The sequence below is a fragment of the Athene cunicularia genome, assembly GCF_003259725.1.
Source record: "Athene cunicularia isolate RWA chromosome 10 unlocalized genomic scaffold, athCun1 chr10_part1, whole genome shotgun sequence".
Classification (NCBI taxonomy): Eukaryota; Metazoa; Chordata; class Aves; order Strigiformes; family Strigidae; genus Athene; species Athene cunicularia.
Genome location: NW_020799112.1, coordinates 19,437,116 through 19,450,479, shown reverse-complemented (window position 1 = coordinate 19,450,479; position 13,364 = coordinate 19,437,116). Strand labels below are relative to the sequence as shown.

Below are 13,364 nucleotides of genomic sequence, written 5' to 3'. Positions count from 1 at the left end.
AAACATATCATGATGCTAAATTGCCTCAAAGATTCTGGGGCAGAAGAGTTTAAGAGATAAAATACAGATTTATGTCTGTAACTGGATGTGAACAATCTAAAACTCTGGGCTATTTATTCTGGTTACACCACAAATATGGCAATTCCTAATCCTATCTACTATGGTTATATCAGAAGTGGCTAAAGCACAGAAAGGATTATTCATTTACTGCATTATTTACTACATTTCCCTGGCATTTCTCTGACTGTTTCCAAGAATATGCTGCCCATTTGCTGCTGCAATTATGTTTGTAATTTATCCAACAGAAAATACCAGAGTTCATCACATAACTTTGCCATGCAGCACTCAGCTAGGTCTCTCTTCACTACTGAGCAATTATCCCTGTTTCTGCACTTAGCATTATTCATAAATTCTTGCAGCAGCATGTGGAAGCCAACCATGAGACCCTCATTATGTTAGATGCTCTACTAACATATCAACACAACATATATGTTGAATACAGTTTACGATAAAGACAATTTAGTATCAGATAATAATGTATTTACTCCGCTTAAGGAATTCTTTCATCTTTTCTCACTGTTAGCAAGCCCACCTGCTGATGCCTGGTGTGAGCAGATTATTGCAGTCCATTCCAGAGACAGTAAAACCTTCTCTTCTTTGGGATTCCTTTATTCCATGTCTCTCTTATGCAGTCAGGTGTCCTCTGCTTGGCACAAAAATGTATTTGTTTTCTGTGTGATCCTTCAGAACATAGCCGTGAGCACCGGCTCAGTCGAGAGAGTGGCTAATGGAGAAAGCACCGCTGGAGATGAGACAGCAGTCAGCAAGGAAGAAGAAAACAAAACAGGATTTGTCAAGTTCGGATGGGTGAAGGGTGTGCTGGTGAGAAACTTACCTGCATTTCTAAAATAAAATTAAAAAAAAACCCCAAACTTTAGTTCTAAAACACTAAGGTCTTTTAAGAAGAGAGGGAGGTGGACTTGAAGGATGTTTGGGGTGCTTTTTAAAAGCCTGCAATGCAAACTGTCACCCTTCTGGTTGTTACTACTTTCAACATTGCACTAATGCAGTATTTTTTGTTTAAAACCTAGGTAAGATGTATGCTTAATATTTGGGGTGTGATGCTTTTTATTCGACTTTCCTGGATTGTAGGTCAAGCAGGAATTGGTATGTATCTTATTTAATATCATTTTCAACAGTGAAAGGGATAAAGAGGATAAACTATACGTGATCATGATTAATATATAATCTGAGATGTGCATTTGCATGTTGAACTAAATAATGTTTTCAAATGCTTGCCAGGGTAAAAAATGTTAATCCTCCAAACTATTGGAATTTTCCAGACTCACAGCCAAATTACTGCTTAGAGGCATAGATCTGTTAACTATGCATATGATCATCACATTTGAGTATTTCTAAGCTTTAGTGAAATTTGTATTTAGATCCTGTAACAGATGTAAACTTCATGACTCGGGCCAAATTCTAATATGTGCATACAGAGTTAACCTTTAAGAGTTCACACTTAGCTTATCTGTGAATCCCAAACCTTGTCATCTACATATTAAAAACAACACTTCTTCACACTTCTCTGCAAAGATGAAAACAGAACTGGAAGGAGGTCTCATCTCATCAGGATTTTGTTATTTTTAACTATAGCACAGCACTAGATACTAGTGTACTATGAAACACCAAGTCTTAAAAACTCTGCCACAGCTTTCATATACATTAACTAAGTACGCTTCATTGTATCCTGTATCTTTGCTTCTTCTTTGTGCAATTTAATCAATCCAAATCCCAGATCCCAGTCTCTGGGAGACTGAGCCCTGAGGCCTCCATCGAGCTTGTTGTTGAGTGTTCAGTGAAACCGGTGAGAATGCAGTAGTCCAGCAACTAGAAGAGCAGCTCATTAAGGCGCAGTGTATCAGCAGCTGTGTGGTACCACTTCCATTTTAGAGTTGCTCCTTTTGGAAGCACAGAAATGTGAACTGCAATGGCAGCGTCGCTCTGTGCTACATGATCATACAGTCTAGAATAATGGGGCCCTAATCTTTGACTGGCACCCAGATGTCATTAAAAAAAGCCAGCAATCCAAAAGGTGGATGGCAAGTATTACAGTTTGGATTCCATCAGAATGGAAATATTAAGTAGTCATGAGCTGGAGTCTGAACTCTGGCCTCGGGGCATCAACTCTCCTGGTCTTGGACAAAACTCAGTGCTCAAATTCAGATTTAATATCAATATCATTCCTTATTAATAGAAGTGAAATGAAACACTGAATCGAAACATCTCCAAAATTTTGCACGATTGAAGTCTCATTTCCAACAAAATACAGCAACTCCACAGAAGTTTCACTTGAGCAAGACTCAGCTTTTTTAAAAAAGAGAAACAAATTAAATGCTTATTAAGAAAACAATCTAGCCCCAAACTTACAGAGACACAAATAGAGGGAAAAAAAGAAACCAACAACCAAACAAAAACCAAACAATAAAAGATCCAGAGCTAAGCGGAAGAACTTTACTACTTCTGCAGTGCTCCATGCGTGGCTCCAGCACTGTGCCTGACAAAGGGGTGCTTGCTGATTTTATGATGCATACCAAATGAGAGCGTACAGCCCAGGGCACTCATAAGTATATGCCTTGCCATGAAAATTCTGCATCTTAATATTGCCAAGACTTTGCTCTGGGGTTTCATGCAAAATTAGTTTTTAAGGGCAGTTTAGTAACTTATTGAGATCATCAAGAAGTATTACTTTGTTTTGAGGTGTGAGAATAGCCATAGGCAAGAGTAATTCATTTTAGAACAACTTACTTCGCAGCCATATGCCTGGTTTTCAATCTAAACTTTAATCAGATTTTAACATTAATTTGCAACAACATCAGTTACAGCCTTTCTGCTTTCACATTTAATTTTACCATTTTAATTCATTGATAAGCAGTCTCTCCTTTCTGATGGTTTATTGCTCTGCTGTTGCATTTTAAAACTGCATGCCTGATGTAAGGAGGTTAGTTTTACTTCTGAAAATGAGACATCAAATTCCATTTGAATAATTTCTCAATGCATTTTCTGAATGTCTTATAAGCAATGAGCTTTAAGTCCCTAGCCAAGCTGCTTAAGGAGAACAGCGATGGAAGATCATCATTACTAAGGCTCAGGGATTTCGCTGGGTACTGCTACTAACGTGGAAATTAAATGAGTCAGTTAAACCACCATCTGGGCACCATTTATATCCCCATCATTAGAGGGCCAAAGAGAGAAAACCCAATTATTTCCATATCCTGATAGGCTGTCTTGGGCAAAAGCTCTTAGAGGGGAAAAAAATAACGTTCCAACAAGGTTCTCTGTTTATCATCAGCTGGGAAAAAAGGGACAGTATAGTCCTGCCAAGGTTACAGGCCCAAAAACCAATCTGGTGTTTCCACCTAACATATGGGCACTCTCCAAAGTCTGTATTTGTACCTATACATGGACTGGTTAGCCAAAGGCAGGGAAAACCACCAAGTTTATGTTAACTGAAAATCTGTTTCTGAATATTACAATTATGTTACCTTATGTTACATTACAATGATGTTTTGGTTGAGTCACTTTATTTTATGCACTTTAATTCTTAAATGTTAAAATATTTTTTTTGAAATTAACATTAAAGCCTTCCCCAAGCAGTTATTTCTCACAAAATTACCAAAATATCTGATCCTATTTATCATATACATGTTAACAACATGAATTGCAAAATGCAAGAGAAAATCCTTGACAATTACTCCTTAGGATGTACATGCACTTACCAAATAATTTTAAAACTACTTTAAGAATAATATATCTAATTTATTCAATTTAAGAGTTAACAGCTGATTAAAAGTCACATTCAGCCACTTCTCACGCACAGAATTTGCATGGTTCAACAATATCCCTCTATGTAACGGTAGCTGACTAAAAGGAATGACCTTTTTGAATTTTTTTTTTATACAGACCTGCATACAAAATGGGTGCATGACTAGTAAGAGTTCAGAAATCAATAGGATAAACGTGATTTATTAGAGGTTCAAATCACTTCAAATCCTACACTATGTTGTATATCATTTCTGTCTCACACATTACATTGCTTTATCTTAAAGGATTGTGATACCATGGCTATAATTTAAGCAGCAAAGAACATTCATTCAGGGATTGGATGTCTGTAACCATCCAGTATGAACTGAACTCAGGAATCTGATCTGGAAGCCCGAAAATAGAAATACAGCAGATAAGTCAATATGTTTGTAGTACTTCTAGCTGGATGTCAGTTGTAGGAACCAAGTTTCAATTTGGACAAGTCCTGGTCAATAAATATTGCTACAAGCAATGTATAATCTTCAGTTCTACAGTGAAGATGTAGGTACCTTAGGGAAACAAGAGAACTATTCCGTAAGCGTGAGCAAGTTTAGATAAAATTAAGAACTGATTCCATGTTTGGCACCAAATTGTAATTGTTTCTGGGTTTTTTTTCAGGTTTTTTCCTCTCTTCTCATAGATAGAAATGGGAATAGAAGCAATAATGTTGAGAGAAAAATGTCATATTATTTCTTCACCTGACTTGAAACAAGAAAGTATTCTGGAACCACAAAGCCAAACCCTTCTTGGCAGTGCCAGAAAATTTGAGAAGCAATGGCTGCAATTCTAGCATGGGAGGTCCAGTTTCTGTACAAATGAAAACTTTTTCACTGGGCAGGCAGTCTAGCCCTGGAACATGTAGTCCAAAGAGGCTCTGGTATCTTTGTCCATGGAGGTTTTCAAGACCCAGCTAACCGAAGCCATCACTGATTTAATCCTGTGTTGGCAATAGTTCTGCTATGACTGGGAAGCTGAGCTACAGACCTTGAGAAGTCCCTTCCAACAAATGTTCCTATGATTCCAAATCATACTAAGCACCTTCTACTCATATAGTTTCTAGCTTCTAGCACAGTTTCACGGTGTTAACAGAAACCTTACCATACAGCCAAAGACTGGAAACATACCCAGATTTCAGAGTCTTACTCAAACTGAAACCCAGTTCACCTAAAACTAATCACCTGTCACTGATCTTCAGATGTTTGATTATTTCTGCTTAATTTCTGTTCAGCTAAAAAGAGAAAGAGTCTAAGTTCTCTAAGATTATACAATACAGGTCACGTTTTAAAGTAAATGGCATCTAAAAAGCAGTATTTCCATTTTCAAATGTTTGTCTTGTGTTAGAGTAAAACTACTTTTTTGCAGGGAAAGAGGGAGATGAGGAGAGATGGGGAAGTGCAGCACTTGATAGCTTGGCAAGTAGGAATATATAGGAGGTTTGCACTTAGGTCTTGTCTCTCTACCTGACAGACAGTTTGTCCTGGTGCACTATGAAACTACACAGTCAGTCTTCCTCTGATTCAATATTTAATTAACTGATGAAAGACAGCAGCATTCTTACAGGAGCTCTGGTTAATGTGTCAATCACTTAAACAGCCAGGATGTATATTAAAGGCAGATATGAGCATCCATGCCAAGGGACACTTGTTTGCTCATTTCCTCCAGCCTTTAAAAATCATGAGAGCTTCTGGCTAGGGTATTCCTATCAGAAAGAATCACTGCTCGAAGACTGATGGGAATAATTTACTACTGTGACATGGACTCCTTGGAAATGTTCTGCAAACTGCAAGTGGTCAACAAACCATCTTTTCAGTTTATTGCTCTGACTCTGGCCTGAAAATTCAATTTAAAGAGAGAATGATTTGTAGGAATCATGGAACATGAGTAAAATATTTTATCTTCTTATTACTGACAGGTCTTGGAGTAATCATAATTCTTCTCGCCACGATGGTAACCTCAATTACTGGGTTGTCAACTTCCGCAATAGCAACTAATGGGTTTGTCCGTGGAGGTAAAAATCTTAGGGTTACTAATGCGTTCAAGCCCAAAAAGGTCTTTGTGTATTATTTTCATATGAGACAAACCAGAGGGACGATAAACCAAATGGTACCTCTAAAGGAACTGGAAGGTAACAATTCTAGCCACCTCTAATCACAATTTATGGCACGTTTGAGTTGTCATTTTTAATAAATCCCAGATTTCAGTTCAGTCTGTGAAGTACATTTCAGATGTTCCTGCCTACGGCTGAGGAGGGATGGCTTCTGGCTATTCATGGAGTTCTTCTGTTACCTTGCAGCAATTCTTTCTTAGTCAGAGCATTCCAGGTTGGACATCGTTGGACACAGAAAGCATGAGGCATCTCTTCCTCTCATTTTAAAGACTGATGCAGATCAGCGGATATATTCAATTTATAAAACTCTTTACATTTCAGCCACTCTTTGGAAGATGAGTGAATAATTTTGCTGGAAAAGTGCATGTCAGGTATTTTATGAGACAAAGTTTTAGTGCATTTCAGGGTCTTAAAGTTATAACTGGTCTGCTCTAACCTCTGTGGAAAATGGCAAGTTCTTACTACATCATTTAAGCAGAACAGGTATTTGAATACACTTGAATATACTTTCTTTTTCGGATCTTTCAGGTCTTGGAATCATAGTTATTGGTCTGAGTGTAGTAGTAACAACATTAACAGGTGTCTCCATGTCTGCCATTTGCACTAATGGAGTAGTAAGAGGAGGTAAGTGAATATGATCTCATGAAAAATACAAAAAATCTGCAATTTGGATTAAAAAAAAAACGGAATTGAGAGAACTGTGTTATAAGCAAAGCAATAATAAATAAAAAGTTTGGAGTGATCTCTCTCAATGGATCAACAGTAAATTAAAATGTATATCATCTTAAACACTTCCTGACAATAAATATTAAGTGCCAGCAAGATGAGATTAAAGAATTAACTGACAAAGGAATATGTTCCATTTATCGTGATATGCAAAAAGGATTAAAGTTTCACTACATCACTATGAAGGAGCTTTAACAACGTGCCCCAAAATATGATCTTTCACGCTAACATTGGGATAGATTTGAGAACGTTAGAACCCATCTGGAATTGTGGTTCTCTCTGCTCTGTGTTACTATATTATGCAGCATGAAAAATTATTTGAAGGTTCAGTTTTGCATGCTAATATGCACTAAAAAGATTCCTGCAATAAAAAGGCATACAGAAGAGGCTGAAGGCAGAACCAGCACAAAGCACATGCACTTTTTTTATCAGTGTCCTTTATTAATATAGGGCACATATTGATTATATTTGTTAGGCTAAAAGCAGAAATTTCTGTGGTATTATTTATGTGAGAAAAATGAGCAAAACCTGAGCGTTTAGGTGTGCTGAAATAACAATAATTTCTGTCTGCAGGTGGAGCATACTATCTTATCTCAAGAAGTCTAGGCCCAGAGTTTGGTGGATCTATAGGACTCATCTTTGCTTTTGCAAATGCAGTGGCAGTCGCTATGTACGTAGTTGGATTTGCTGAGACAGTTGTAGAACTTCTTAAGGTAAATGTAGATGTTTCATGTATATGATAAAATTGGTTTGGCTTTTTTGTTTTGTGGGGCTTTTTTTTTTTTTTTTTTCTTTGTTTTGGTTTGGGCATTTCTTGTCTGTTTGCTTGTTTTATATATTTGTTTAAGCAGAGATTCTTTTTAGCTGAGGCTTGAGGGACACTTTTAGCAGAGAAGAAGCTGGTCTGTCTGAACATGCCATAGAGTGCCTCTCCATTTTTTCTACCTTATGAATATATTTCATACATTTCTTAACAAGAATCTCAAAATCAGAAAAGGAACAGATATCTAATTAGCCAAATAACTCCAGCTACAAAAAGCCAGCTGGAACATGGAATACAAACACTTGGTCTCACAAATCTCTGAAACTTTGACAGCTCACTGCTTTGTATTTCACCTTGTTACCTGGTCCCACCAGCGGGGCAGAGAAAGACTGGCTCTAATAAAATTTCTTACTGCTTTCAGGAGAGTGATACACTGATGGTAGATGAATCCAATGACATCAGAATAATAGGGACCATAACTGTTGTATGTCTTCTTGGCATCTCTGTTGCTGGCATGGAATGGGAAGCAAAGGTAAACCTTTAAAAGAACATAAAAGCAAGCAGTATATTAGACTACTGTGCAGTGTTTGTGTGTGAGGAATGCTATACAAAGCTTCAGTTTACGCTTAATCTTTCTAAAAGCACTAGCAGTTTAATCATTACATTCAATGAAAGCACAATTACTCCATGCTCTTCCTTGAACATACATTTATAAGGGAAGAGGAAGTTTGTGTTCTGCAGACAACTTGATTATATTGATTTTTATAATTCACGGCATCATTTAGAGCCTTGGGTAAGTGCCCCTTTTGCCCTTATTTTTGATGCAGCTTGACAGAATAAACAGTAGTAAAAACAATATATGGTTTTATCACTGTACTCTCTCTAGCCCTACTCAGCAGAAGAGCTCTATTTGCTATCCATTCCTTAATCTCTAATGATTTCTGCTATTCCTTCACCTGTAAAAAAACTTCAAAATGGAAATTCAAATGGAAATAATTTAGAGGGTGGAATACAGCTATCAAAATCAGGTCCAGAGTAGCACCCTTATTTTTACATTCTGCTGTAATGGAGAACTAGTAAGAGATCAGAAAAACAATTAGATATTATAACCCTTGAAGTGACAACCCACTGCAACTAAACAAATTTTATAACAGTATAAAAATGTCGTATACTTGATATTAATGCATTAGCTCTTTCGTTTTGCCTTTTCTTGTAAAGAAACTAACATAAAATTAAATTATAACTATATATTTTGTAACCCGCTTAGTAAAAACTATCTGCTCTTGTCATTAGCTGATTCAGCTGTCTTGATTCCTGGTATTTTTGAAAACTACAGAAACTATTAATCTGTCATAGGGAACACATATAGATAACTTACTATCTCTACAGTCAATGTAAATTAAAATAATCAGGAAAATCTTTTTGTTTCTATTAATAGGCTCAAGTTATTCTTCTGTTTGTTCTCCTCATTGCCATTGCAAACTTCTTTATTGGGACAGTCATTCCTACCAACAATGAAAAGAAGGCAAGAGGCTTTTTTAATTACCAAGGCAAGTAACTTTGCTATCTATCATAAATAATAAGTTTGCATTCTTTTTGGCTTCATACTGAATTAAGGATTCCACTGAAAAGGGTCACAAGATCAGGATCTTCTGCCCGAGTTTAAGTAAGCTTGCAAACCAAGGGAATTTATTTCATCTTTAATTTTGAGTCTGTCTCTCAGCTGCTGAAGCTGACAGCACAGTTAGCTGCAGCTTGAGTCATTTATATATCAGCAAAGCACAGACAAACTTTTACACAGAGCTAAGTGCAAGTGCTGTAGTGACACTCCTGTCACTTCAGTATGGATCTGTAGCTCTGAGATGCAGACAAGCACATCCTACTGGGGACCAGACTAAGGAAATCAAATTCACTTTGCTTATGATATGAGACAGATTCAAACCCAGTTGTCCAGACATGAAAGACTAGCTTATTCACCTCGTTCATTAAGTAACTTTGGAATCAAATCCTGGTGGTATGTCTCATTTTTCACCTATATTTGCAGCATCAATATTTGCAGAAAACTTTGGACCAGATTTCAGAAGTGGAGAAGGATTTTTCTCGGTGTTTGCCATTTTTTTCCCAGCTGCCACTGGCATTCTTGCAGGAGCCAATATCTCAGGCGATCTGAAAGTACGTATTTCATTAACTTCACAATACTAGGCGTAGGCTGAAAAAAGAACAAGAAAACAAATTATGAATCAACACTGTATTCAGTTTTAAAGCATGTCTTATTTTGGTAAGCAAAACTCTCACTTTTAAGTACCTGCTTTACCATTTAAAAACATCAGTTCACATTTTCTCTCATAATGCATTATGGCTATTTACACAAATTACTGCATTTAGATTTGGGTTGCTATATCATTTAAAAGCATGTTTCAATAACCTGTAATAATATATCATTAATGGACCATTAGCAGCACATGACATAAGAGAAATTATATGCGTTATCTCCTGGCACTCTTCTTCAAAATCTCCTAAAACATCATCCCAAAAAGCACACCTGTAAAGCTCACGTTTATACTCACAAGAAGCAGCAGAGACCTGCTTTTTCTATTCAGGGTCATAGCAAGGGCAGAGCAAACAGAGCATTTAATGAAAGCAAGTATGACCCAATCCCATGTCACTACTGCTGCTCAAAGGAAAAGCTGCAGGTTTGCAGCGGTGACAAAGGAAAGGAGTTTGAGGAGAAAGGGAAAGGAGGTCCAAGGGTGCCCAACTCTCTTGCCATGGCCATTCTGTCAGGTCCTCCTTCTCCTCTTGTAGTACAGCAGTTGTATGAGACAATACTTCCAGTCTCTAAACATACAGGCAAATTAGAGACAGGAATTAGTTTTAACTTTGGGTGCCCTCTAGTTTTCATGACTTTGCACAGTGCATTTATGCAAAGAGCGTTTAAAGCTGAATGCAAAGTTGAAGTAATTCAAAGCTTACTAAAGCATTTGGTAAAACATCTCTAGTAAATGTGGAGCAATGCAATACTTAGTAATATTACAAGAAATTCAGAAATGCACCAGGGGTATCCATAACTCAAGTCTTGCAATCTAACACTAAAAAACAACCACAACCACCAAACAAAACCTAAAAAAAAAAAAAACAACCACAAAAGCCATCAAAAAGAATGTGGCTTACACCTTGGTAACTCCAGCATGTTAAATGAAGTTATTTGGCTTTATCATATAGACCCATTGCCTTGTATACCTTAAGGATTCAACCAAAGGTCTGGTATTTCTGTATTGGCACAGTAGTCCCAATTCCACCAGATCCTACCAATCCTGACAGCCAGTCCTGTTTCCCTTCCTCACACTGAGTTGCATGCCTCACCTCCTTTGTTTTCAGGGGACTGCTTTTGAAGCCAAGCAGAGAGAAATATGTAGAAACTGAGCCACTAATACTGGCTATGATTTTCCATTTTTAATTAAAAACACAAATACCATTGTGCTTCTGTCCAGTGAGACTGAATCAACCTCACACAATCTCCATCCTTTTATCAAACAAAAATTATTCTTTTGCCATATATGGTGCTCTCTATAGATGGCAAGGTCCCAAAGCAGCAGTGCTTCTTTCATAAGCTGTTTGAAAGAGTCTGAGCTTACCAAGGGAAGCAGCTCTCCAGTTGGCTCTCTGCAGTTGTTTCAGTCTGGCAATAAGTGGATTTCTATAACAAAGTCCTCCAGACTGCAGATTCCCCACTGAGCACAGTTAGATGCACTAGACAAGTCTAATTAAATTAACGAGCCTCTCCAGAAATCCAGAAGACAAACTAAGAAGTATTTTAGAAGTGTAAAGACGACTAATCAAACTTTCTTTAGAATTTGTTGCAAACACCTATGTCCACGCTCCTTCCGTAGCCACTACACACTCAAGTAGTGGGCTAGGCTAAAGCCTACTGAAAGAAACAGCAAGTCTTCCTAGTGACTTCAGGGGGGGTTGGCACAGGCCCTAAAGTGCTAACAGCATATTAAATACGTGTTTAATTATTGATCAAATTTAAAACTTGTAAAGCTGTAATCTTTAAATCTAAGATTTAATGTTACAGTGTTTAAGACTGCAGCACAAGACTCCACAAAAGGAATGACCTTAGACATGCACACCAGAACTGTATAAAGGTCTTATGCAGCTGAAGTGACTTCGTAATTATTTTTCAGCTCAACAAATCCTTACCTCATTTAAAAATTACATTAATTATTAACACAATTAAGTCATTCATCCATGTTTCACATGACACTCCAAATTTGTATCTTGTATTTTTTTCCCATGCAATGAGCATAGTTATAGAAGTACAAAAGTCTGTGGCTTAAAATGCATTCCACGCATCTTTGATTTAAAAAACTTGACTAAACCAACTCAAGAAGACAATTCATAACAAGTGCTTCCTAACATAAACAAACACACACTAAATTGTAAGGTTGGCTAGTATTAACATCCCCTTTAAAATTACAATATATAACGCAAATCTTTGGACTCTTACTTACAGTTGCATGATCAAAGCTGATATCGTTGTGAGCCAGTCTGTAAGCATTATAACGCAACCTTATTAAATTATCTAAATTAAAAGTCAAAACTGTGAAAAGAAGTAGACTGTTGTCAAGATGCAACTAAAAATTACTAGTTGCTAATCACAAAACTACTGTATTCTGTACAGGGTGACTATCTGCATCTATCTTGCAGATGAACCAAAAATGGTCCTGTCTTGTCATCCACAGGAGTTTGATGGTTAGTTCCGTAACTATTTGCCCATTCAACATTAAAATAAAACCCATTGCAATGTAAAGACATTTTTGAGCTCCCAGAAATGCAGAGCTCAGGACCCTCCTGCTGCTAGAAACAAGACCTCTGCTCCTACAGAATATCCTTCACTATGTCTAGGATAGGAGAGCTGCTTCACTATCTACATGCTGGAACAGGAAACGTTGGTGCAGGTCTAAGAGATAAAAATCCACCCTCTAAAGGTATCTTCATATCACAGTGTGGCAGGAAAAGCAATCAGACTGCAGCACCCAAACTCACAGTGTTTTTCGGGTCACTGCTTTGTTTTAAGGATCCACAGAGTGCGATACCCAAAGGAACGATGCTGGCCATTCTGATTACAACAGTTGCTTACATTGCCGTTGCAATATGTGCAGGTATGTACAGAACCTCTGCTTCATGTCTTAATTTATACAGTTAAAAAAGTTTGAAAGCCTGGTATGCAAATGAAGGATTAACATCACTGCTTTTTCATCCTCTGGATTTATTATGGGGAGAAATAGCTGTTTGGATTTTACTGTATGGAAAAACAGTGGAGAAAAAAAAGCAACAATCAGCAGAAACAAAAGTCTCTGTTGAGCAGCTGGACTTTCATATAACTTGTATGGTTACTTCTGCATTTGATTCAGTGACAAAGACCACTAGCATATAGTATCCATGAGCATAGTAAAGATGAAAGGAACCTCTGATCAATCTGCTGATTTTTTTGTACCTCATTCACATCAAAATTTTACATGGCTTCTACTTGCTCTCCCTAGTCTTACTGAGCACTCATGAGTAACAGGGTAACACACGTATTTGGTATGTTACATGTCAAAGATAGCAATCAATTGCCCATCTTAAGAAGACGCACTATATGATGACATGCTCTACAATACTGGAAAGTGAGGTAATAAAATGGACACAAGAGTAAATAGGAGACCTGTACTGAAGCCATGAACTGTGTTGGAGGAATATGCAATTAATCATTACAAGGATACAATAAATTTCTGTTCAAGAAAAAGATTTTTCTTTTTCTATTTTAATAGTACTGTAAGAAAGAGTGTTGTAAATGACACTCTTCCTTATAAGTAAATACCTCAGTACTGCAGGAAAGCCCTGCAGGGCACTCCATTT

At 37.2% G+C, this 13,364-nt stretch overlaps 1 protein-coding gene and 1 long non-coding RNA gene across 3 annotated transcripts in view; one reads left to right on the top strand and one right to left on the bottom strand.

Annotated features, from left to right (window-relative positions):
- SLC12A1 (solute carrier family 12 member 1) overlaps positions 1-13,364 on the top strand; it is a 47,399-nt gene that overhangs the window by 4,558 nt on the left and 29,477 nt on the right. The window contains exons 2-9 of one of the 2 annotated variants that reach the window (XM_026856264.1): positions 748-882; positions 1,092-1,167; positions 6,500-6,595; positions 7,271-7,410; positions 7,882-7,992; positions 8,899-9,010; positions 9,505-9,632; positions 12,541-12,625. In XM_026856264.1, coding sequence (XP_026712065.1) covers positions 748-882; positions 1,092-1,167; positions 6,500-6,595; positions 7,271-7,410; positions 7,882-7,992; positions 8,899-9,010; positions 9,505-9,632; positions 12,541-12,625 — 883 coding nt within the window. Of the gene's footprint in view, positions 1-747; positions 883-1,091; positions 1,168-5,776; positions 5,873-6,499; positions 6,596-7,270; positions 7,411-7,881; positions 7,993-8,898; positions 9,011-9,504; positions 9,633-12,540; positions 12,626-13,364 lie in introns of both variants that reach the window. The other variant, XM_026856265.1, reaches the window with a different exon arrangement.
- The window catches only part of LOC113484103, a 29,111-nt gene continuing 25,753 nt past the window's right edge, over positions 10,007-13,364 (bottom strand). Inside the window, exon 4 of the long non-coding RNA XR_003399156.1 lies at positions 10,007-10,298. This is a non-coding gene — a long non-coding RNA (uncharacterized LOC113484103). The remainder of the gene's footprint in view (positions 10,299-13,364) is intronic.